We start from the raw sequence: 21,438 nt of genomic DNA, 5'->3' as shown, positions 1-21,438 counted from the left end.
TAGAGGGATTTGTTCTAATAGTGTTTGTAAATAGGATCTCAAGTCCGCATCTTGTACAGCAATTAACCACTAGGAAGAATGTATGCAATGTGTTAATTATCAAAAGTGTGCTACCAATTTGGTTTGAAAAATAAAAGGGACATGAAAAGTTCATATAAATTAATAAAAGTACCTGTCATCAGCACAATATTTTGTTATTATAGTTATTACAATAAAAAACTATAGTTTTTAGTGTTGGATTGCCAAATTTCAGAAGGTTAATATGCAAGGCAGTGTTGCACTGTCCTTCAATCACTACTTTTCAAAAAAAATTTTATTAATTTTATTGAGAAACTAATTGCAATGAGACAGTTTCAAAACTGATTAGTAGGACCATTTCAATAGTTAATACATTGCATATTGTTGTCTTTGTAGTGCTTATTCATAGTCCAAGATGCTGACATGATATCCTGTGCAAACACTCTTAGTACAAATCTTTCTTTTCCTTGAATTAAGAGAAAGTAGCTGTATATCTATCCTAACTATTTTGCTTATACAGGTACAAAATCGTCCTTTATTTGTATCCCGTTTTTTGTTTAGTTTTGTCAGAGATGGGCATTTCATTGCCATTTAAATATTGTAGGTGTGTGAATTCACCAAAATAATCCAATATAATCCAGTAGTCCATAATAGTAGTGGGTTGTCCATGGGACTAGCAATATCAGAATTTGTTTACTTGAGCCTTTTACAGCTCAGCATATAAATATGGCTTTACTTTTTATACCTTGTTTTTACATTTTCTGCTGGATAGTTAAGACCAAGATAAAGCAAGACCTATATAACATGAAATTTAACTTTTGTATTTAACAAGGTCAGTTAAATGCCCTCAGGATTTACCGTGAAACCCTGTACTGCAGTTTGTAGATCCTTTGTCAGTGTCAGCTATGTGGATGAGTCATGGCCTTTGCTTGGCCAATGTGGTCTCTGTGAAAGCCTGAGAGAATGTTTTTTCTCCATGTGACTCTCCTTAGGCACACTCTACATCATCTATCACTTTCCCCTGTAGCCCCATAATCTCCTTGATGAGAAAATTGGGACACCACTGAGTTACAGGATGTTACAGTACAGGTTCTCTTATGTCCTGAGTCCTCACTGATCTTGAAAGGCTAGGGTCAAAATGTGGGCTGTCCTTCCAGCCCTTTTTCTTTTAATTTTTGGTCTGTAAACTTAAGTTGTTAACCCTCCAGAAGAGAAGCTTAATGATATTATTACCCTGTAATTTAAGCAGTTGAGCTTAACCTCATTATTTGTTTGAATATCAAACATCTTAGTAATTTCTGATTTTTTAAGAAAGTAAATTATTTGATACATTTTAGATAGGCCTAATGATAAAATTCATCATATGGAATTTGTACTTTTTTTTTTTGGTGGCTGGCTCACCCCACCATGGGGGCGGGGCTGGTGTGACATGTGGTGCTGGGGATTGAACTGTAGTCCCTGTGCTTGCCTAAGCTTGCCTAAGCAGGTACTTTTAGACCACTGATCTAACTCACTGGCCCTGGAATTTGTACTTGTGCATAAAATATCTAGATTTTTCTTTTCCCTTTCCCTTCTCATAAGTCCCTCTCCCTTCCTATTTACAAAAGCTTTGTTTCCTTTTTCATTCTATTCTTTTTTCCTTTTCCATTTCTTCACTCTCTTCTTAATTCTGCTTTGAACATTTTTCACAATATCTGCTATACAGTCTGGTTGTCTTTATACTTTGGGTTCTATACCAGAGGACCCATGTGATATTAGATTTTTTTTTTCCTCTTTTTGAGATAGGGTCTTGCTATGCAGTTCAGGCTAGCCTTGAACTCACTTTGTAACCCAGGCTGGTCTCAAACTTGCAGTGATCCTCCTCAAACTTGCAATGTCTCAGCCTCCCAAGTGCTGGGATTACAATATGCCATTTCACCCAGCCATGTGATATTTGAGTATGTGTGTTTGATTTGTTTCACATGAGTATGTGTATTGGTCAGGGTTTTACTTAGGGGAATAGATATAAGGAACAGATATTAACACAAGATATACAATGTATAAGGAATTACAAGATTGGCTTATGACAGTCAGCCACAGAGTCAGATGAAGAAGTGTGCAGAGGGCATCTGTACACCCCAGCCTGAAGAATTCAGTCCCAAGGTCTGAATCTCACTGCAGTGCTCCGTGCAAGTCTCTATTCATCAGCTAATGGGTCTGTGATTGAAGACTGAAGAGTCTGTGACCGACACTGCAGAGTCTGCGACAGAAGGCAAAGGATCCAAGCTGAAGGCCGAAGAGTCTGCAGTGCAAGCCAGGCTATGAATTCCAAGCAGAATGCAAAGACTGAAGTTCCTCTGATGAAGTGGAACGTTGATTCCTTCCTCAGCCCCTTTATGTGGTCTCTTTATGCTCAGTCACTCTGGGGTGGAACCAGTTGTGCCCCAAGGCAGGGCCCCCACTGGCCAGAACCCTGCATTGGAGTCATCCAGCCAAGTTGACACAATGTGTCAACCACTACAGTATGGTTTCAAGATGCATCCATTTATCTAGAAATGTTCTAAGTTTATCTGTCCTTATGGCAGAGTAGTACTCCACTGTATAAAAAAACCCCACATCTGGGTGTTTGGGCTCTTTCCAAGATTTAAGTATTACAAACTGTGATGCTATACACATGAGCATATTTCACTGTAGTATGATGATTTTAATTATTTTCAAATAATACCAAAAGGGGAACAGCTGGGTCAATGAAACCTCTAGTTTTAGTTTTTTGAGGAATTTCCACACGGCTTTTCATAGTGGTTGCACCAGTGTAAAAGGGTTTCTTGTTCCCCACAGCCTTGCCAGCATTTTTATTGGTTGATTTTTTAAATTTTTATTATTATTTTATATATGTATTTAATATGGGCTCTACAGGTCTCACTATGTAGATTGGTCTAATAGTGATTCTCCTATTTTCAGCCTCCCAAGTGCTGGTATTACAGGCGTGCGCCACCATTCCCAATCTCAATCGCTATCTCAGCGTGCCCTGGGGGTGGGCTAGCACGCCACTCCAGGGATCAAACCCCAGCTGCTTAGTTCACTGAGCTATCTGGCTGGTCTGGTTCATTTCTTGATAATAAACATTTTTTTTTCTGGAGTGAAATGGAATCTCATGTTTTAATTTGCATCTTGCAAATGACCAGGGATGTTGACTTTTTTCATATATTTATTTGCCATTTCTATTTCTTCATCTGAGAAGTATCTTCATTTCAGATACTCATATTTAGATTGGGTCTTTAAATTTCATGGGGCTGATTTTTTTGCATATTTTATATGTGCTGCATATTGGTCATTTGTCTGAAGAACAGCTGGCAAAAATTTTCCCATACTCTGTGAAGTGTTTTGCTGTGCAAAAACTTCTTTTTTTTTTTTTTTTGAGACCTGAATGTGCCTTCAGGGCATTTCTGGTTTGGCAGAAGTATCTGGGTTCGAACTAGTGTAACTTGAACCTCACTGCTTTCTTAAGCAGGCACTTAAATAACTGAGCTAATGGGCAGGCCCCCACAAAAACTTCTTAATGAGATCCCAGTTGTTGATACTTAGTGATTTCTCCTTTGTGTGTTTTGTTCATAAAGTCTTTGCCTACACCAATGTCTTCAAGAGTTGTATCTAGTCTGTCTTGCAAAAGATTTAGGTTTTGGGTTTTTTTTTTTTTTTTGGTCTACAGTGTGTTCAGGGTCTTACTACTAGATCAGACTCGTAGTGATCTGTAAACTTGTAGTTTACAGCCTCCCAAGAGCTGGGATTACAGGCTTGTGACACCATTCTCAGTCTCAATTGCCATCTCAGCTTGCCCCGGGGGCGGGGGCGGGGGGAGCCTGGCATGGTAGGCCTGGGGATTGAACCCTCAGCCCCTGCACTTGCTTGCAGGCGCTTTAATCCGCTGAGCTATTTGGCTGGCCTTAGTATTTGTTTTAATATTTAGATCTTTGATCTATTTTGGTTTTAATTTAATGGATGGTGAAACATATGGGTCTAGAGTTACTCTTCAGCATGTGGAAAGCCAGTTTTTCCAGCACCACTTATTAAAGAGACCATCTTTCTTCCAATAAAGGTATTTGACTCCTTTATCAAAGATAAGGTTGCTGAATGTGATTAGAGTTGTGTCTTCATCTTTTAATCTATTCCATTGATCATGGGTCTATTTTCTTTTGTGAGTACCATGCTATTTTTATCACTGTAGCTTTGTAATATAATTTCAAGTTGTAAATTGTGATGTTCCCTGCCTTGCCTTTGTTGCCTGGAATTGCTTTTGCTATTCTAGGTTTCTTTGGGTTCCAAATAAATTTTAGAATTCTTTTCTCTAATTATATGAGATATGCTAAAGACATTTTGATCAAGATTGCATTAAATCTATATATCAATTTTGGAAATACAGTCATTTTCACCTTACTGGTTTTTCCTACCCATTTAAGAAATCAGTTGATCAAGAAATCAACCTATAACAAATACTGGATTTTTCTAGCTTTCCATTTTGTAATATTCTCTTTGATCTTTTCAGAATACTGTAGTTTTCATTGTAAAGATCTTTTACTCACTATCTGTCTGAATATCAAACATCTTAGGCATAACTTGGAACAGGTATTTTTCATTAATTGATATGTTGAACTTTAAGTCCCTACAGAACATGATGAAAAAACATTTAAAAATTAGAATATATTTTAAAACTAGGCATAAAGAATTATATAATTCTTATGTTTACATGTAAGTCCAAAAATCTAACCATATACAACCTTGAAGCAGGACAGTCCGACAACATTCCTTTTCCTGTCTCCTGCCTTCATTCACCACCCCCCTTTTTTTTTTTTTTAATTTATTTGAGAGAGAGAGAGAGAGAGAGAGAGAGAGAGAGAGAGAGAATATGAGTGTGTGTGGTGTGTGTGTGTGGCCAGCTCAGCCCACCAGGGGGCGGGGCTGGCTGGCATGTGGTGCTGGGGGATTGAACCGTGGTCCCTGATGCTTTGCTAAGCTTGTTCTAAGTAGGTGCTTTAGATCACTGAGCCATCTCTCCAGCCCCACCCCCTTCTTTTTGAAGAATCATTTACCCAAGAGACAGCACAGCAGCAACTGGCATGTCATGACAAGCAGCCTGCATTCAGAAGACCAGAACAATAGGCACTCCAACATGAACCTACTATTATAAATTGCCATCTTCAATGCAGTTGCTTAGTTCACAGGTGTCAGTATATATAGTTAGTCAGGGTGAGAATCTTTTCAATTAACTGCTAGATTCAAAAATCTTCTGGAAGCCGGGGAGATGGTTCAGTGGGATAAGTGCTTCCCTGGCAAGCACAAGGGCCTGAGTTCAATCCCCAGTTCCGCCAAAAAAAAATCTTCTGGAGATTCTCAGGATCATTGCCTTGCCCATTTTCTACATATAACTGTATGGCTTGTCACTGTCGTGTTTCCTAGCTCTTCTCCTTTCTCTCTCTCAATTAGTTAGTCCTCGAGTCCTTGCTTTCCTTTTACTTCTTTTTTTTTTTCCTTTTACTTTTATTATACCTTTCTATTTGTATTTCTTCTTTTGAGAGTTTGTTATTTGTGTACGGTAATGCTATTGATTTTTGAGTGTTGACTTTGCATTCAGCTATGCTGCTTAATTTGTTTGTTAAATCTAGAAGTCTTTTTTGATGAGTCTTTGAAGTCTTCTATGTAGAGTTTCATGTCACCTACAAATAATAATAATTTAACTTTTCTTTCCTTGATATAGTTTGTGTGTGTGTGTGTGTGTGTGTGTGTGTGTGTGTGTACTGGGGGTTGAACTTGGGATCTTGCACTTGCCAGGTAACTTATCTTCCTATCTTTATTCCTTTTATTTCTTCCTCATGGCTAATGTTTCCAGAACTATATGAATAAGAGTCGTGATCATGGACATCCTTGTCTTATTCCTGATTTTGGAGAGAGAGTTTTCCGTTTTTGTCCATTTAGCATAATGTTGCCTGTTGGTTTGTCACAGGAGGCTTTTATTAGATTGTGATAAAGACCATTGTACATCTATTGAGATGATCATATAGTTTTTGTCCATGGCTCTGTTCATATTATGTATCGCTATCTGGGATGAATCCTAGTTGGTCAGGTTGTAGAATCTTCTTAATGATTTGCTGTGTTCTGTTTGCCATCATCCTACTGAGGATTTTTGCATCTATGATCGTTAGGGAGATTATAGTTCTCTGTTTTGGTTGGATCCTTCTCTGGTTTTGGTGTCAGGGTAATGCTTGCTTTTAGGAGTGCGCTTGGGAGTATTACTTCCCTTTGAATTTCATTAAAAAGTTTGAGAAATAGTGGTATGAAATTTTCTCTTAAGATTCTTGTAGAATTCAGCAGTGAACACAACAGGGCCTGGACTTTATTGGTAGGTTTTTAGTTGTATCTTCTATTTTATTAACTGATATTGACTTAGTCAGAATTTTAATATTTTTGATTCAGTTTTGTTAATTCTTATGCATCTAGGAATCTGTCCATTTCTTCTGTGTTTTCCGCTTATTAGAATATAGGTTCTTGAAGTAATTGTTGATGATCTTTTGGATTTCTTCAGGATCTATTGTGATTTTACTCTTTTCATTCCTGCATGCATAGATTTCAGTCTTGTCTTTCTGTTTTTTGATATGACTGGCTAAGTGTTTGTCTGTTGTATATTATCTTTCAAAGAAACAAATTTTTGATTAATTGATTCGTTGTATTATTTTCTTAGTCTCCATTGCATTAATTTATTCCCTGATTTTTATAATTTCCTTCCTCCTATGAGTTTTTGGCTTGATTTGTTCTTTTTTTAGAAGCTTGAGGTTCTAGCTTATTAATTTAAGCTAACATTAACTTATTTATTTGAAATTGCTGTGTCTTTCTGATGTAGGAATTTACTGCTATAAATTCTTCTTGTAGGACTACTTTCATTGCATTCCATGAGTTGTGGTATGTTGTATTGACATTATTGCTATTAATTATGAAAACTTTCATGTCCTTTAAGATTTCATCTGCCATTTGTTCGTCAGGAGCATGTTATTTATTTAACTTTTTATTTTAATGAGAAAAAATAGCAATGAAACAGTTTCAAAATAGGTTACGAGGACAGTTACAGTAATTAATACATTGCATACTGCTGTCTTTGTAGTTATTTAGGGTACAAGATGCAGACATGGTATCTTGTCTAAACAATATTAGTACACACCTTTCTTCTCACTGAACTAATAGAAAGTAGCTGTATATTTATCCTATTTTGTATATACATATCTATCTATATATTTTTTATTTTCACTACAAAATGGTTCATTTATATTCCTCTTTTTTGTTTTGTTTTGTCAGAGATGAGTGTTCCATTGCTGTTAGAGAAGCTGTCTTTGGAGAAATCTTTAAAGGACCTTTTCATACTTTATGCCAGTTCACATATTGTAGGTACTTTGAATTCAGCAAAATAACCCAATATGGTCCAATAGTTCATAATAGTAGTGGGTTATCAACAGAAGTGGCAATTGTCAGAAGTTGTTGACTTGAGCTTTTTACAGCTCAGCATATTAATAGGGTATTAATTTTTTTGAAAGATTATTTATTTATTTTTAAATGCTGAGATTGCACTTGTGTGCTAACTTGCCCAGCTTTTTCTTTCTTTTTTTAAATTAATTTATTTTTATTTGTGTGTGTGTGTGTGTGTGTGTGTGTGGCCAACTCAGCCCACCAGGGGGCGGGCTGGCTGGCATGTGGTGCTGGGGAATTGAACTGCGGTCCCTGTGCTTGTGCTAAGCTTGTTCTAAGTAGGTGCTTTAGACCACTGAGCCATCTCACCAGCCCTAGTGTATTACTTTTTATACCTCATGGTTATACTTTTCTGCTGGATGGTGATAAAACAAGACCTATATAACTAAAAATAGCATATTATTTAATTTTTATGCATTTGTAAAGTTCTTTTGGTTTCTTTTGCCATTGATTTCTAATTTTATTGCACTGTAATCTGATAATATGCATGAGATAATTTCATTTCCTTTGAATTTACTTAAGCATGTTCTCTGAGGTAATATGTGGTCATTTTTGGAGAATATACTGTGTGCAGCTGAGAAGAATATGACAATGTGGAATACTCTGTAGATATCTTCTAAGTCCATTTGTTTAAAAGTTTGGTTGAATTGATTTTTTGTTGTTGTTTAGTTGCTTTGTCTTGTGACAGTGGGGTGTTGAGATCCCTCACTACAGTTGTATTAGTGCTTCTTTGATTTTTTCATGTGTATTAGTATTGTATATATTTTCTGTTCCAATCAGTCTTGGCTTGAAATCCACTTTGTCTACATATCGAATGGATATCCCTGCTTTTTTTCTGTGTTGCTGTCACATGGAGTATTATATTCCATCCTTTGACCCCCTTTTTTTTTTTTTTTTTTGGAATCGGGGTTTGAACTCAGGCCCTTGCACTTGCCAGGGAAGTGCTTATTCCACTGAACCATCTCCCCGGTCCCCTACCCTTTGACTTTCAATCTATGAATTTAGTTTTCAATTAAGTGTTTTTTGTATATTTTTAATTTGATATAGGGTCTTATTATGTAGGTGGGACTCCTAGTGATCCTCCTGTCTCCGCTCCCCAGGACTGGGATTACAGGCATGTCCCACCATGCCCAGTTTCAGGGCTAGCACAGCACGCGTACGGCTCCTGGGCAGGCACAGCATGCAGTACTAGGGATCAAACTTGGGTCCTCATACTTGCCAGGCAGGTGTTTAGGCTGCTGAGCTCTCCCCAGTCCTAAATGTCTTTTTGTAAGCACTACATTGTTGGGTCTTGTTTATTCTTTTTCTTTTTTTCCTTTATTTATTTATTTACTTATTTTTAAATATATTTACTACAGGGTCTACAGGATCTCACTATACAGCTTGGACTCAAAGTGTTCCTCCTGTTTTTAGCTTCTCAAGTGCAGGGCTTACAGGCGTGTGCCACCCCGCCCAGTCTAGGGTCTTGTTTCTTGATCCATTCTGCCAGTCTATTTCTTTTGAGTGGTGAATTGATACCTATTACATTGGTGGTTATAGTTGATATGTATTAATGTATCTTTTTAATGCTATTTTCTTGTATTTGCTTCCTTTCTTTAATTGGCTTGCGTAGATCTCATTTGGTTGTGTTATGGAGTTGTAGTCTTCATTATCTCTTCATTCTATAGTGTCCTTTCTATTCATGTCCTTTAGAACATTTGGAGTACTGGTTTAGTGGTCTAGAATCTCTCTAGGTGTTTTTTGTCATGGAAGTATCTAATTTTTTTGTCAGTTTTGAAAGATGGCTTTCTAGGTCTGGGTTGGAGGTTCTTTTCTTTCTTTCTTTCTTTCTTTCTTTCTTTCTTTCTTTCTTTCTTTCTTTCTTTCTGTCGTCGTCGTCGTCGTCGTCGTCGTCTTCATCTTTGTCTTTTTTTTTTCCTTGAGCATAGGAAAGGCTCATTGGGAAATAAGAATAGTTCCTGAGAGACAGGAGGGGTCCCAAGTGTGTTGCCCTGGAGGTTGTTTTCTTTTAGTGTGTGAAATACTTATCTCCAGGCTCCTCTTAATTGAAGGGTGTTGACAAATTTGCTCTTATTGTGATGGATTTTCCTTTATAAGTGCCTTATTTCTTTTTTCTAACAGCTTTTAGTATTTTGTTATTGTATTGAATTTCTAGAATCCTGGCTATTATTTGTCTTGGAGTAAATTTAATCCTGGATAACTGGAGTTTTACATCACTTACCTGCATGTCTTTTTTTTTTTTTTTTTCCATGTTTGGGAAAAATTTTTTTTTTGCTATTACTTCTGTAAACAGGTTATTTATGTCATTTGTGATATCTTCTCCTTTTTTATTAACTTCTCCAAGCAATCTTATGTTATTCTCTGTATCAAGTAGCAGCTGCTTGATTGATTTTTCATAGTCATTTGCTTTTTTTTTTTTTTTTTTTGTGGAACCGGGGATTGAACTCAGACCCTTGCACTTGCCAGAGAAGCACTTATTACACTGAGCCATCTCCTTGGCCCTTCATTTGCCATTTTTGAGATGCTTTTAAAAAAAAAGTCTTTCTTCTCATCATTGCTGACTTCAATTCTCTCTTCTAGATCTGCTATTCTGTGTTCATATTGGTTATTTCTATTTCATACACTTTGAGTAGAATTTAAAATCTTCTGAATAACAGATTGAATGTGTTTCATGGATTCCATGTCTTTCCTATGTTAGGCATTCATGATTTCCATCATTTTCCTAAGTTCTTCTATTTTTTATTATTTATTTCATTTATGTATTTGATATAGGGTCTCATGGACTTATAGTGATCTTCCTGTTTTCAGCCTCTCCATTGCTGGGATTATAGGCATGTGCCACCACACCCAGACTGAGTCACTGGCTCAGACTGCCCCAGGGATGGGGTTGGCACATATGGGACAGGGATTGAAACCTGGTTCCCTGCACTTGCCAAAGCAGGCACTTAGTCCACTGAGCTATTTCGCTAGCCCTATTTCCTTTATTTTTTAATGTGTATCTTCTCTAGATTTGTTAATTATGCCCTTCATTGTGGCCATCATTTCTGAAGTCATCTAGGAAATTGATGAACTTTTTCTAGGGCCTCTTTCATTTGGTTTGTTACTTCTGCTGTTATCATTTCAGAGAATCTAGGTGGGTGACTTTCAAAGTCACTGCCCAATGGATTTGTCTTGGGTGAGCTGAGTAGCTGGCTTTTTTTTTTTTTTCTTTTCTACAGTGTCTCACTATGCAGTTCAAGTTGGCCTTCAGCTCATTATGTAGCCCAGGCCTACCTGCCTCAGCCTCCCCTCCTGAGTGCTGGGATTATAGGCGTGTGCCACCATGCCTAGCTCCTCTGGCTTCTCATTTTCTTTTTAATTCCAGATTTGATCCTTGTAAATTATTTATCGTAGGTCTCTTTATTGCTAGTATTGAGAACAAGTAGGAAATGACTCCTTCTTAGAGATGTCTTCCAGGTGTAGCTGACTTTTGAGTTTTGAGTCCGTTGCAAATCTTATGTCTTCAATACATAGGCAAAATCTAATCTATTTTGCCTAGCCTCTGGTTCTTCAGGAATGGCCTGTAGTTTTGTTTATGACTCAGGCAATCTAGGCATTGGTATACAAGGTAGAACAACTGATTAGAACAATTTTGTCACCTTTGCTAAAGTAGTACAATCAGTAGTAGCAACAGCATCAAACACACCCTAAAATAATAAGCTGTGGTACCTATTAATTTGCCACCTTTGACTATATGAACTCTATTTGTGGTTATATAAATAATTAAGACAAACCAGAGGCTGGTTATGGTAGTACATATCTGTAATCCTAGCACTTGGGAGGCTGAGGCAGAAGAGTGCCATAAGTTTAAAGCCAGCCTTTGCTAATTGAGTTCAAGATTACAGGGTTGTTCTACCACACACAGGACCACATTCACATTTTTAACTATAGCTTCCTGGAGTATTTACCTTTTATCATTATGAAATATCCTTATTTGATTCTAAAATTAGTTCTTGGTATCTGTTCTACCTGAGAAAGTCTCTTCATGTTTTTCTGATGATGAATGTCTTTTTCCTTTTCCTTTTTTTTTTTTTCCCCCCTGCCTGGGGATTGAACATAACCCCTTTGCAGTGAGCTACTTTCTCAACCTTTTTTATTTATCTTTTTGTTTTATTTCGGTACTGGATACCAGGCAGCCACTAAATTGTCCAGACTCTGCTTAAATTTAGAATTTTCTTGTCTCAGCCTCCTAGAGTGCTAGAACTATAGGCATATACCACCACACTTGACTCTATCCTTTTATTTTTTATTTGTGTCTTTATATTTAATATGAGTCTTTTGGGGGTACAGCTCAGTGATACTGAGATAGCAGGTTAGGCCATGCCAAAAGCTGGCTAGGAAAATGACCTGTTAACTAGTGCATGCACAGAACAATTTTTAAGACTCTGCATTTGAACTTCTCCTGGGTACTCTAGGTTTTCAATAGGATGGCCTAGACCTGAGTCAATCTTAGGCATGGGATCCTAGTACTGACTCTCAGAATCCATCTGCAGAAGTTCTTGCAGTTTCTTGGAGATTTGGACCGCATAAAGGAAAGGCAGCCTTGAGGAGGGATGCTATAATGTTCTGTAATAGCATAAACTATGTTTCCCAGATGCAGTGTGTACTTTTATCTTCTTACTTGGAGTAAGCTCCCTCTGCAGAGCCAGTTTCTCTCCTGTTCTTCATTTTTTATTTCTTAAATAAACTCTGATACTAGTTTTTTACTTATTTTGTTTAATTTTTTTGTTCTAGATAAAGAACCTGGGGCTAGGGAGATAGCGTGGCGGTCTAAGCACCTGCCTGGCAAGTGCAGGGACCTTGGTTTGATCCCTGGTACCATAAGCATTGCCAACCCCATACCTGGCCAGCCACTGAAACCAAGTGTGGTGGTGCATGCTTGTAATCCCAGCGCTGTGGAGGCTGAGACAGGAGGATCACTATGAGTCTGAGCTGCATAGTGAAACCTTGTACAAAATAATAAAATAAAATATAAAATAAAATAGATGAAGAACCTGGAATCTAATTCCATAGAGCTGAACAACTCAGAATACAGTAATGTTTAGTTGGTGAGCCACTTTTAGAAGCAGGCTACCTAGTAACAGTAGTGTGTATGGTTAGCATGTATAAGGCTCTGGGTTTAATTTCCAATGAGAAAATAACAAAAACAGGAAAACAGGGGCTGGGGAGATGGCTGAGTAGAATAAGTGCTTCCCTGGCCCAAGAGTCTGAGTTCAATCCCCAGTTCCATTAAAAAAAAAAAAAAAAAAATCAATCCCCAGTTCCATTAAAAAAAAAAAAAAAAAAGTAAGGATAATATAAGGTTTTTTTTTTTTTTTTAACTTGTTGGAGGAAATGGGATACATGAGAACTTTGTAAGTTTTAATTTTTATTTTATGTATTTAGTGCAGGATCTACAGGGTCTTACCACACAGATCGGACTCAGTGATTCTCCTGTTTTTAGTCTCCCAAGCACTGGGATTACAGGCATGTGCCAATACACCCAGTCTCAATCTCCGTCTCATTGCACCCTGAGGATGGGGCTGACACGGCATGCTGGGGATTGAACCCCAGTCACTAAGCCTGCCTAAGCAGGCGTTTTAGTCCACTGTGCCATCTGGCTGGCCCTTGTGAGAACTGTTGTACTTTATTTTAATTGTTGTAATTCTAAAATTATTTCAAGTGTGTTCATAATTATTTGTTGCTATATTTTTGTGAAATTTCTTGTTTGAAATTCTTGCCTGATAATTTTATCATCTTTGTCTATTGATTGTCATTACTTACCCAATTTGAGATTTTTTTTTTCCTGTTTTTTTGTTATGGTTACATTCATTTGGGGTTATGTCCTGGACATTTTGAGTATTATGAGACTCTGGCTCCTTAAACTTTCTGTGTTCAGAATCACTGGGAAGGAGCAAAGGCACTGCCTCTTTGCTGCTCTTCATCTTTGTAGCGTGGATGGCCAGTAGTGCTCTCCTCCACAATGGCTGCAGACTCAGGTGAGTGCAGAAGGGTCACTACCCAGCATGGCTCTCTTCTACAAACTTCACAGCATTGAGTCTTTGGTACTTTATTTATATTTTGTCCAAGGTTTTTGCTTGTGGTAATTGGAAGAAAAAGGTTCTTTTTCCAGCTTGTCTAGAATTAGAAGTCTCTTGTTAGACATTTCTGTATGTTATAAATTTATTTATTTGCTCTGTTTGTTTTTCAGGCAAGTGAAGAAAAAACGATGTCTGCCAACCTAAAATACCTTTCTTTGGGAATTTTGGTCTTTCAGACTACCAGTTTGGTTCTAACAATGCGTTATTCTAGGACACTAAAGGAGGAGGGACCTCGTTATCTATCTTCTACTGCAGTGGTTCTTGCTGAACTTTTGAAGATAATAGCCTGCCTTTTTTTAGTCTACAAAGATGGTAGTAGGTATCTAGGTTTTTTTGTTTGTAATAAATATAATTAATTTAATTATATATATGTAAATATGTATTGGTAAATACACATTTGAATTCTTGCATTTTTCTAATTGAGCTAGTAGTCAGAGCACTGAAATGTTTTTTAAAAATTTATTAAGACAGTTTTAGTTGGGGATGGTTTGTGCCTTTAATCCCAGCACTTGGGTAGGCTAAGGCAGAAGGATTCCAAGTTCTATTTTAGCCTGTGTTGTATATCCAGATATAGGCCACTCTGAGATACATAGTGAGACACTGTTTCAGAGAACAAAACAAGTGGGCCTCATGGCACATTTCTGTAACCCCAACGCTCAGGAGGCTGAGACAGGAAGATTGCTGTTGAGTTCGAGGCCAGATTGCGCTATATAGTGAGTTCAACTACATAGGGAGACCATGAATTTGAAAAAAGAAAATCTATATCTATATATCTATCTATATATGCAGAACTCTCCCAAAATTTCAGTCTAGCAATAAAAATATTTTAACCTATGTTATGTCTCACGTCTGCTGAGTAATATAAACATGATTTGTGGTTTCCTGTATTTACAGTATAATAATTTGAAAAGAAGGAAATTTTTAAATTTTAAAACTGCTAGAACTTTAGAGGAGTCTTAATAATATTTTTAGTAAGGACTTTTTTCTTGCTGCATTGATTAGATTGTCCAGCAGTGGCTAATATGATAGATTCTTAAAAAGCAGTTTTATTGAGAAGTAATTTTTTTTTTTTTGAGATGTAATTCATGAACCATGTAATTACCCTGGTTTTTGTTTTCTTTTGGTGCTATTGATTGAACTCAGAGCCTCAAACATGTTAAATACACAGTATATGTTCTACTATGCTATGTCTCAAGTGTGTCTTATGCTTATTTTATTTTTTGTAGTGCTGGGAATCAAACCCAGAGCCTTGTGTGTGCATTTGCCATTATAAGTTTACAATTCCATATTTTTTAAGTATTCAGTTATTGTTTTAAGTTGTATGCATATATTTAAAGTTTTCTATTTTAGTGAGTTAATATCATCACAGACTGTAACTATTAAAAATTCTCCATTTCCCCTTATGTCTAGCCCCTCATAACCTCTAACTTACATTCTGTCTCTTGTAAATTTGCCTAGTCTAGATATTTCATGTATGTTGAATCATATAATGTTCATTTTATACCTGGTTTATTTCACTTAGCATAATGTTTTCAAGACTTCTCCATGAAACATATAGCTGAACTTTTTTATGGCTGAATAATATTTCATTGTATAAGTGTATCGTTTTCTGTTTATTCATATATTGGTAGGCACTTTGGTTGTTTCTACCTTTTGGCTATTGTGAACAGTTCTAGAATAAACTATGTATAATGCTGCAATAACTATTTGTATTTCTTTTGTACATATAGGAGTAGGTTTGCTTGATCCTCTGGTAATTCTGTGCTTACCTTTTTTTTTTTTGGTGGAACCAGGGATTGAACTCAGGCCCTTGAGCTTGACAGGCAAGCACTTATTCTACTGAGCTATCTCCCAACCCCCTGTGCTTACCTTTTTTTAGGAAAAGGAACTGGCAAACTTTTTCATGGCAGCTTTATTATTTTATGTTTTCATTAACAATGTATAAAAGTTCTAGTTTTTCTGCATACTCACTAAAACTTGTCCTTCCCTCTCTTCTTATGTTATGACCAGTCTAAAGTGTATAAAGGGATATCTCATCGTTGTGACTTACATGTCTCTAATCACTAATAATGATGATTTTCCAGTACTTGTTGACGATCTTTATATCTTATTTTAAGCTAAGTTTGATAGTATTTGGTAATAGTATATGTAAAGGTAAGTAAAAAAAAATCCAGCTTAAGGAAGAATTTCTGGGCATTTAGATTCAGTTATTAGATACTTGTAGGGTATTGATATATGGAAGATAGATTTGAAGGAAATTTTAGGCTTCTATTTTGGGTCCTGTTAAGTTTGAGATACTCTAAAACATTCAAATTGAAACGTCACTTGGAGAATGAGTGTGAAACTGAAGGATTAGTCAGTTTATATATTGACTTAAAGTCAAGAATTGCAAAAAGGAACCAGAATGTCAAGAATTAGGTGAGCTAACCTATTGCGTATACTAGAAGAGAAAGCCTAGGACTGAGCCCTATATCATTCCTAGTTGTTAGAGGTCAGATTCAAATTAGGCATTGTGGTGCATCTAGCACTGGGAAGTTGAGGAAGGAGGATCAGAAGTTTAAGCCTCAATAAGATAGTGAGACAGAAGGGTCTAGATCAGTGGTGGCAAACCTATGGCCCACATGCTGCAGCAGTCATGCAGAACTCTTTTCTGTCGGCATGCAAGCCAGTTATAGGAATTATTTCCTAAACTAAAATCTCAGTATTCGGATTTAATTATAGTGTTGGTACTTTGTGATAAATATGTGAGTTCTGGGTTGCAGTTTGGGGAAACAGTCTCCAATAGTCTGCTGTCACTGGTCGGCATGAATACAGTAGACCAGTATCCAGGGCTGGGGAGATAGCCGAGTGGCATAAGTGCCTGCCTGACAAGCACAAGGTCCTGAGTTTGATCCCCAATACAAAAAACAGGAAGAATACAGGTATCCACTGCATTTAACACACTCTGGAGTAAAAAATATCTTTACCAAATAACTGCAATAAGGAGGATGTGATGAAACTAGCTTTCATTAAATTGAAGCACAAATAGGCACATTATATGCAAAAGTAAATTTCAAATAAATAAAATATTGTTATTTAAGAAAAGCTTTATGACTTCAGGACTGTTTACCTTTATGACTTTTCAAACAAGACATAGAAATAAAAATAAGCCATAAAGGAAAAAAACAGGTCACTTGGGAAAATATATTAAAGTGAAAAATGTGTGTATATCAAACCAAGTAAAGGGCCAGGGACATAGCTCAGAGGCTTTAAGCACCTGCCTAACAAGCACAAGGTCCTGAGTTTGATCCCCAGTATCAGAGAGAGAGAGAGAGAGAGAGAGAGAGAGAGAGAGAGAGATTGAGAGATTGATTATTTGCTAGGGAGATAGCTCAGTGGAATAAGTGCTTGCCTGACAAGTACAAGGTCCGGAGTTCAATTCTTGGAACAAAAACAAAAAACAAAAAAACACCCAAGACTGTCAAACCAAGTAGAGTGACAAGGCATAGTTTGTAGGAAGATATGCATGTCACATATAACCACTAATAATTTATGCCCAGAATTACAGCAATTCCTGAACTCAGGAAAAGATAACAAATTAGTGGAAAAGGAGCTAAAAACTAGAAATAGATACTTTATAGAAGAGGAAACCTGAGTGGCCAGCTATAATCAAAATATGTCAGGGGCTGAGTGGGGTGGTTAGTGAAGAGGCACTGTGGCAAGTGCAAGGCCTTGAGTTCAGTCTTATTAGCAATAAAGGAAGTCAAAAGCACAAGATAAAATTTTCTTGTCTCAAGTTTTAGTTTTTTTTTTTTTTTTGCAGTACTGGGGATTGAACTCAGGACCTTGCGTTTGCCAATTGTCTCAAGTTTTATAAGAAGTTTATTGTTACCTGGAATTGGCCAGATTGTGGAACACAGCTTTCGCTAAAGAGAAGAAATCATAGCATTAATTGCTTTGGATTTGAATTTATTTTATTTATTTTTTTATTAATTAATTAATTATTTGTGTGTGTGGCCAGCTCAGCCCACCAGGGGGCAGAGCTGGCTGGCATGTGGTGCTGGGGGATCAAACCGCGGTCCCTGTGCTTTGCTTATTAGCTTGTTCTAAGTAGGTGCTTTAGACCACTGAGCCATCTCACTAGCCCAGACCACTGAGCCATCTCATCAGCCCTTGAATTTAAAAATAAGCTAATGTTGTAGATTTTTTCTAATAAAGAAAAACTTTCAGTTATTTTTATTTTAGTTAACAATGTTTTTATTATTTTTGGATCTAAAAAGTGTATCTGGTAGCAATCTTTAAATTTTCATTAAAAAAAATAGCCTACTCATAATGCCCCAAAATATTCTACCTGTAATGCCCATAATCCCAGGCAGACTGAATGTGGAGGATCAAAAGTTGAGTCCCACCTGGGCATCTTGGTACAATCTTGTTTCAAAATTAAAAATAAATAAATGAACATAGATAAATAGATCGATAGATGGATAGATAGGGCAAGCTACAGATAGAGCATAGTGGTAGAGTACCCCTAGGATCAATCCTCAGCATCACAAAAACAATAAGAAAACAACAAAAATGTTTTCATGGGCTAACCTCAGGCCTTGTGGGGCACACTTATAATCCTAGTGTTTATGAGACTGAAGCAGGAGGAAATTTTGAGGCCTGGGCTACATAGCCAATTCTTCAAGGCTAGCTTTGGCTGAATAACCAGATGGTCTTAAAACAAAAATAACAAATACCTGTCATGATCAAAGTATTTCTGTTTATCTTAGAGGGGGTTATTTACAACATGCCATTGTTGGTGAAGCATAGGGCTTCTTACAATGTTTCCTTTCTTGAGGAATTTATCTCTGAAAATTATTTTGACATTTTTTGTCAAATTAATATTAGTTTGGTTAGTTCAAAGTGTATAATTCCTTTCTCCATTTCTTGTTACTAGTGTGGAGGAAATAAAAGACTTGATTTCCCAACTCCCTTGCAGGTACAAGTAGCTAACATAGTCTAGATAAAGAGAGAATGCAGAAAGATATGGTACTGGGAATTGAACTCAAGAGCTTGTGCTTGCCAGGCAGGCATTTATGCCACTAAGCTATCTTCCCAGCTCTACAGAAAGATATCTTAAGGCTGTTGTTTCCTCTTCCTCTTGCTGTCTACATCAAGAATCAGTGGTTCAGCACTCATTTGGTGACCTTATAGGATGTTGTACAGATAATCAATGAAAAGCATGAAGGTAAAAAGCCAGGTGTTTTGTCTTTTTGAGGCAGGGTCTCACTGTACAGTTCAGGTTGGCTTAGCTCACTTTGTAGCCCAGGCTGGTCTCAAATTTGCAACGATGCTTTTGCCTTGGCTTCCCGAGTGCTGAGATTACAGGCATGAGCCACCATTCCTGGCTAAAAACTAGTATATTTAAATGTATATACAGAGGCTAGGACCCTGAGTTGCTACTTAGATTTTGAGTCATGCTGCATGTCAAAATTCAGCTAGTGGTAGTTGGGTTTTCTGTTTGCAGCCAAATCCACTCCCTGAGTTACCTTGTTTTCATGGTTAAATCTTTACAATTATTAATTGCTGTGAATAGTTGATGATAAATGGTAATGTACGCAATATGAATTTTTATACTGTTACTATAGTAAAGAGTAGTTCGTTGACAAATTAATACATTGAGCTTTTGTTTATCATAAATGTGTGCATACAGATGTATATGTATAGGTAGATACGAAATCAATTTGGCTATACCATATATAGGAGTGAAAGTATAATGTTTTTCATAATGTGCTTCCATCTATATAGACATATAAATTTATTTATTTATTTATTTATTGATTGATTGATTTTAGCAGAACCAGGGATTGAACTCAGACCCTTGCACTTGCCAGGGAAGTGCTTATTCTACTGAGCCATCTTCCTGGCCCCTATTTATTGTTATTATTACTTATTTTAAAATTTTTCTTGGTCTTTTTGAGTCAGGATCTCACTATGCAGCTCAGACTGACCTTGAATTCTCTTTGTAGCCCAGGTTGGTCTCAAATTTGCAATGATCCTACCTCAACCTTCCAAGTGCTTGGACTACAGGTGTGCATGACCACGCCTGGCCTCTCCCTTATCATATTTAAAATTTGAAAAATTAGCGTCACAAAAGTATATTTTAGACTTAAAGCTATCCTAACATGTGGCTCAATTTCCTCTGTTTACAAATAGAAATCTGAGACCTTGCGAGAAAACATGTTCAGCTTACTTAGAATTGCTTAATTACTGATTTTTCTTATTTTACTTGTTCTAGAATGTAGTCTAAGAGCACTGAATCGAGTACTACATGATGAGATTCTTAATAAGCCTATGGAAACACTTAAGCTTGCTATTCCATCAGGGATATATACTCTTCAGAATAATTTACTGTATGTGGCACTATCAAATCTAGATGCAGCTACCTATCAGGTACCTAAAATACATTTCTCATAGTCCTTTTTTAAAAAAAGAAACAAACAATAATATTGTTATTTTCTTTTTCAGGTCACATATCAGTTGAAAATTCTCACAACAGCATTATTTTCTGTGTCTATGCTTAGTAAAAAGTTAGGTGTGTACCAGTGGCTTTCCTTAGTAATTTTGATGGCAGGAGTTGCTTGTGTACAGGTAATATTTAAGATAAGTATGCCTTTCATTTTCATCAGTGTTTCAAAACCTTATCATTTTGCCTAGAGAATATGATCCTATTGTTGAAGTAAATAAATATAGACATAGTTTTGGAGGGCTTTCTTCATAAAAAAAAATACTATGTTGTCATTGTGATAGAAATAAATAAAAATAAAATCTTATATAAAGAAAAAAAATTATGAAGACATGAATAAGTGAGTCAGGCCTAGTGACACATACCTGCAATCCAGCACTCTGGGAGGAAGCTGAGGCAGGAAGATTGCAAGTTTGAACCTACCTTGTGCTGCTTCATGAGAGAGCTGAGATGTAGCTCAGTGTAAGAGCCTAAGACTCAGTCCTTAGTACCCCCTACCCCCAAAAAATGTGGTCTGGAGTGTTACTCAGTGGTAGAGTACTTGCCTAACATCCCAAAACTCTAGATTTGATCCCTGTCACTACACACAGGAAGAAAGGAAAGGAGAAGGAGAGAGGGAGAGAACAATCACTAGTGAGGGATTGCATATAAAATAAAGCTGATTGTTACTGGGTATGTAAAACATTTGACATTATTGGCTATCCCCTTGATGTTTCCTTGAAGCTATTTTTGGCTTTCTTACGATTTCTGAATGATTCTTATTTATTTATATTTATGATATGATTCTTTATTGATTTCCTTCATGGAGTCTTCTTATTCTCTTTACATATAATTTAATTTGTGTCATTGAACAACTTACCAACCTAATGAGATGCTATCTTTAAAAAAAGTACTGGGGATGCAGCTCATTGCTGAGGCCATGAGTTCAATCCTCCAGACCACCAAAAATTTTGTTTTGGAGTAGAATAAAGTTTAGTCATGCTAGCCTTAAGGAGGTAACAAGTTTCTGAATAGCAGTAATTGAAATCTTGGACTTGGACTCAAAAGACACGTTAGTACTTCTGAGAATCAACTCTACAGCAAGGAGAGGTTTAATGTCTCCTCCACTGTATAGTAAGAAGCTTTACGTGGCTATTTAACTAATCAAAACTAATCAAAACCAGCCAACATTTTGGCCCTAGTCTTCTAAGGTCAATTAAGACTCAGGACATATGAGAACTTGTACTGTAACGTTATGTACCTCGGTAGTGTCCCAAATTTTCTGATCAAGAAGATTATGGGGCCAAAGAGGAAAGTGATCGATGACATAGAGTGTGCCTAAGGAGA

The 21,438-nt window shown here is 36.8% G+C and overlaps 1 protein-coding gene across 4 annotated transcripts in view; it reads left to right on the top strand.

Moving 5' to 3' along the window:
• The window catches only part of Slc35a3 (solute carrier family 35 member A3), a 66,551-nt gene that overhangs the window by 24,884 nt on the left and 20,229 nt on the right, over positions 1-21,438 (top strand). For 3 of the 4 annotated variants that reach the window (XR_002822273.1, XM_023721709.1, XM_023721710.1), the window contains exons 2-4: positions 13,736-13,940; positions 19,885-20,039; positions 20,115-20,237. Coding sequence is in view for 3 of the 4 variants with exons in the window: in XM_023721709.1 (XP_023577477.1) it covers positions 13,736-13,940; positions 19,885-20,039; positions 20,115-20,237 (483 nt within the window). In the remaining variant the exon portion in view is untranslated. Of the gene's footprint in view, positions 1-13,505; positions 13,524-13,735; positions 13,941-19,884; positions 20,040-20,114; positions 20,238-21,438 lie in introns of those variants that run through there. The other variant, XM_004636979.3, reaches the window with a different exon arrangement.

This window comes from Octodon degus, unplaced genomic scaffold (genome assembly GCF_000260255.1).
Source record: "Octodon degus isolate 3935 unplaced genomic scaffold, OctDeg1.0 scaffold00084, whole genome shotgun sequence".
NCBI classification, from domain to species: Eukaryota; Metazoa; Chordata; class Mammalia; order Rodentia; family Octodontidae; genus Octodon; species Octodon degus.
The sequence above is the reverse complement of the archived record's forward strand: the minus strand, read 5'-3'. Positions and strand labels throughout refer to the sequence as shown.